The sequence below is a fragment of the Aplysia californica genome, unplaced genomic scaffold (assembly GCF_000002075.1).
Source record: "Aplysia californica isolate F4 #8 unplaced genomic scaffold, AplCal3.0 scaffold00249, whole genome shotgun sequence".
Lineage (NCBI taxonomy): Eukaryota > Metazoa > Mollusca > Gastropoda > Aplysiida > Aplysiidae > Aplysia > Aplysia californica.
In genome coordinates, this window is record NW_004797519.1 from 712,278 (window position 1) to 716,805 (window position 4,528).

At 42.2% G+C, this 4,528-nt stretch overlaps 1 protein-coding gene across 1 annotated transcript in view; it reads right to left on the reverse strand.

The window, feature by feature from the left end:
- Positions 1-2,827: 2,827 nt before the first annotated feature.
- Positions 2,828-4,528, reverse strand: part of LOC101859489 (adenylosuccinate lyase) — a gene marked incomplete in the record, with an annotated part of 36,469 nt that continues 34,768 nt past the window's right edge. Inside the window, 2 exon segments of the mRNA XM_013083694.2 lie at positions 2,828-3,037; positions 4,327-4,503. Coding sequence (XP_012939148.1) covers positions 2,951-3,037; positions 4,327-4,503 — 264 coding nt within the window.

Genomic DNA, 4,528 nt, shown 5'->3' on the forward strand with positions numbered 1-4,528 from the left:
GTTATTTATCAGACTATTACCGGAAAATTTCTGGGCGGTAACGAAAGCAGATCTTGATTCTTCCCGATCGAGCCTCGGTGTCACACATACTTCCGTCACAGCGGTTCAATTACGTTTCCTCAAGGATTCATCAACCATACAGTCTAGATAGCTGCACATTACACAGGCCCTATACTTTCCCGACTTACCGACCCATCACAAAATTCCCGACTTTTTCCCAACCTCCCGACCCATCTCAAAATTTCTGACTTTTTCCCGATTTCGCGACCCTGTGGGGAGCCTGTATGTGTTTTTGCATCTCAGCAAAGGATGTTGTATTCCTCTCGGCCTAGGTTGGCCCTGGATGGCAAGGTCAGAATCAGAAGCCTGCCTATTAAATGATCTTAATTGTGTTGATGGGGGTGTAAAAAAATCTCCATTATTAAAGAAAAAAATCCAACGAAAAAACACGTCTTGGAGAGAAATTCTACACCGTTCTTTCACACTTTAAAAAATGTGTTTTTTTAGTAGAGGTTTTTACGGCGCTCGCAACTGCATAAGGTCATATGAGCGCCAGAAGATTAGAGGTGTTACAAGAGAGTAACAAACTTTTAAAAAAGGGGAGATAAGGACGATAGATGTTTGATAGGAAAGAAGAAGCAAACCACACAAGAGCACCCACCAACCACCCATTTTTATTTGTCTGTTTGAGTAAAGTGTAGCACGTCAACAGTAACAATAACGCAATAACAATCATTTAGCGAATGGGGAAGAGTAAGACCAGACAGACAAGAACAGTGAGAGAGAAAAGTAAAATTCAGTCATGGTAACCTAGTAAGTAAACAAAACAGCCACCTGCATTTTTTGCCTGGAGTTCAAGATGTATTTTGGGATGTTTTCTTCTATCTAGGAAAGTAGGTGAGGCAATGTGGCGAAATCAGGCGCTCGTCAAAATAACGAAATCGGAGAAAAAGGCATTTTCTGCCAGTATGGAAATTTTTATTGAATTTTTATATTTTGGCTTTACCTCTTTTCTGTCAATATAAAAACACATTTCCATGTGAATTTTGCTGAAAAACATAGATTAAAGACACAAACTATGTCATTTCTCAGTTCTCAAAGACTCTCTAGCTATTGGAGTTACATAACTTTGGCAGCCATTTTCTCGCTAATTTCACCATTGAAACCAGGCGACCTCACTTCCTTCAATTGCAAATTTTAAAAATTCTATTCAAGATAAATGGATATTTATTCCATTGGAAGCAAGGCAAATAAAGCAGCTTTCAGATGATACCAATAACTGCACATGCCCAAAAATTGACGAGCGCCTGATTCCACTGCGTCATGCCACATAATCCACCTCTGATTCAAGTGGCATTAGTAGCTTTACAAAACACATGGACTCAGTTCAATGAAAATGTTCAATTTTATTTCAAAATCCTCATTTCGGGAGATCTGCACCTTTTTATTCATAAATCAAAAACTCATAGAGACGGATTAGAAGATTGTGAAAACATGATATTTCAATTAAATATGAGATTTCAAATCCACACCTTTGCATTGAGATGAATTAGAAGAATGTGAAAACATGACAAATCAACAAAAAAATGAGATTACAAACCCACACCTTAGCACTGAGTCTTATTGAAATGATGAAGGAGAAAAATGTGAAAACGACAAATCAATCAATTTAAATATGAGATTACAAATCACTTAAAAATGAGATTACTTTATTACGTTGGAAAAAAAAAAAGAGGAAGACATAGAAGACACTAACATAATGTAAATCATTCCTCTTAAATTAAGTTGGGGGGTTTGTTTTTTGGTTGTTTTTTTTAATTAATGAAATGGCAAACGGATTTCGAGGTGTGGAATAGTCCCACTACACCATGCAAATGCAGATGATCAGGGCAATTTATCAGACTTGCCACACAGCCTCAATGGCAGCACATCAGGAGGTAACACATCTCCTCGCCGACACACTCTGTTCAGCATCTGCTGTCTCCCTCAAGAGGAGAATGTTGGTTCAGAGTAACTAGAAGAAGTGCAAGTTTAAAAAAAAATTTTTTTTTTAGTGGAGATTTTTTTACGGTGCTCGCAACAGCATAAGATCATATGACGAGCGCCAAGGGGTGGAAGTCAACAGAGAAGTCCTTACAGGGATTCAGGCTTACTCAGCTCACCTCTCTAGCTTAAAAAACACAAAGCCTGCTTTGACTATCAAGGCAGTCCGGAAATGGGCAACAAGAGAGTGACAAACATGCAAAAGAAGCAGAGGAAAAATGACGATAGCAAGGATTAGGAAAGAAAAAGCAGCAGTTCCCTGTTGCAGTTCAAGCACAGTTATGAGCATGACATTGTTGAATCAGCCCCTTTACAATTCTACTGTGCATAATAAGAACAGAGGAATAGCATAAAGACACTTCAGTCAGTGGCACCGCCCCGGGGGGGGGGGGGGAGGGGGGGGTGAAGTGCAAGTTTGAGGGGCTGAGGTGTGATAGACAGACTGACAGACTGAGGAATGAACGACAAAAGTTGTAATTAGACTGACAGAATAACATGTGACACAACTCGAGTGTCATACATGATAGATCAGAGGGCAAGGTTGCAATTGACTTTCATAAATGAGGCTATACAGACTGACAAACATGACTCGATTGTCACAGTAACGGTAACAGAACTGAAGTTTGATAGACTGACAGACTAAGTTGCAATAGACTGACAGACAGAGGAATGATAAACTTTTTGTTCGGGTAAGTGTCTTACGGCACTCGCAACTGCATACGGTTATATAAATATGAGCGTGGGACACATAAAACACTTTCAGTTTGGTACGAGGAGGAATTAATTTTGAATTTTATCCGCCCAAGTTGCAACATTATAACAGAGGCGACGCAGACTGAACAGACTGAAATGTGACAAGATTGTAATACATGATATGAGGCGTGTAGGCGGAGGAGAAAGGTGTCCACTATATCTCCAGCTTGACCGACTGTGACAGACATCCTTGGTACCTCTCCAGCGCTGGAGCCACCTCCACCGACAAGAAACGGTCGACCTGAGGATGACAATCATTCAATCATTAACCCTATCCGTACGTCGTGTTTACTATCGTATACATACAACATGGGGAACTCTGAGTCACCACTTTCCAAAGAGGAAATTTACTCGTTAATCCAATCCGTACGTTTTGCATAGTAGCAGTCTGTCAAAAGGAATTTTAGAGAAATACTGAAAGTTTCAAAGAGATCTTCGTACTAGAAGTATTCTAAAATGTGAAAAATACAACTACAACCCCGGAGGTACAAAATGACCCCAGGGCGTAAGGATTAGATTAACTCTGTATAACACCGAGTGGACCATGGAAGCGTCCTAGAAACTCGCCCGCTCCCCGATTTATTTTGACTTGGAATTGCTTGATTAATGTATATATAGGCCTACTGCTTCCTCTCTCACTTTGACACAGTTTATTAAGCAATTTGATGAATATTTTTTCATGTAGGCTTATACCCCGTTACATGTCTCACAAGATCTGAGAAAAATTATGTCAAAATGTGGAAAATAATTCCGGGGTTAAGAGTTAGATCAATGACTCACCCAATAAGTTTATTATTATACAAAACCAAAAGCATTGTAAAAAAATAAAACCCCACATTTCTACCAACCTAGTCAACCAACAGTCTCATAAAGAAGCCTGCCTCCTAAGTGACCCTACCCCCCCCCCTCCCCACATTTCCACTATACTGGTTAACTAACCGTCACTCCCACATTTCCAATAACCTGGTTTACAGACAGTCCCACCCACATTTCCACTGCTCCGGTTAACCGAGAGTCCCATGAAGGAGCCTGCCTGCACTAATCTGGTTAACTGACAGTCCCACCCGCATACCCACATTTCCACTAACCTGGTTAACTAACAGCCGCACCCACATTTCCACTGATCCGGTTAATTGACAGTCCCATAAAGGAGCCCGCCTGCACTAATCTGGTTAACTGACAGTCCTACCCACATTTCTACTAACCTGGTTGACCGGCAGTCCCCCACCGACATACATTCATTTCCACTGACCTGGTTAACTGACAGCCCCAAGAAAGAGCCCGCCTCAATTAATCTGGTTAACTGAAAGTCCCACCCACATTTCCACTGATCCGGTTAACCGAGAGTCTCATGAAGGAGCCCGCCTGCACTAATCTGGTTAACTGACAGTCCCACCCACATTTCCACTAACCTGGTTAACTGACAGCCCCATGAAGGAGCCCCGCCTCCACTAATCTGGTTAACCGACAGCCCCACCCACATTTCCACTGATCCGGTAAACTGACAGTCCCACCCACGTTTCCACTGACCTGGTTAACCGACAGCCCGACGAAAGAGCCCGCCTCCACCAGGCTGTCCAGCTTGTCATGGATGGGCTGGAAGTACTGGTCAGTCTCGATCCGCTGCAGGAAGTCGCAGGGCGTACCCTCTTGCTTCATCAGGGCTGCGCTCTGCAGGGCCAGGCACCGCAGTTTCTCATGGCACTCCTTGAGGGTTGAGAGAGAAAAGGGG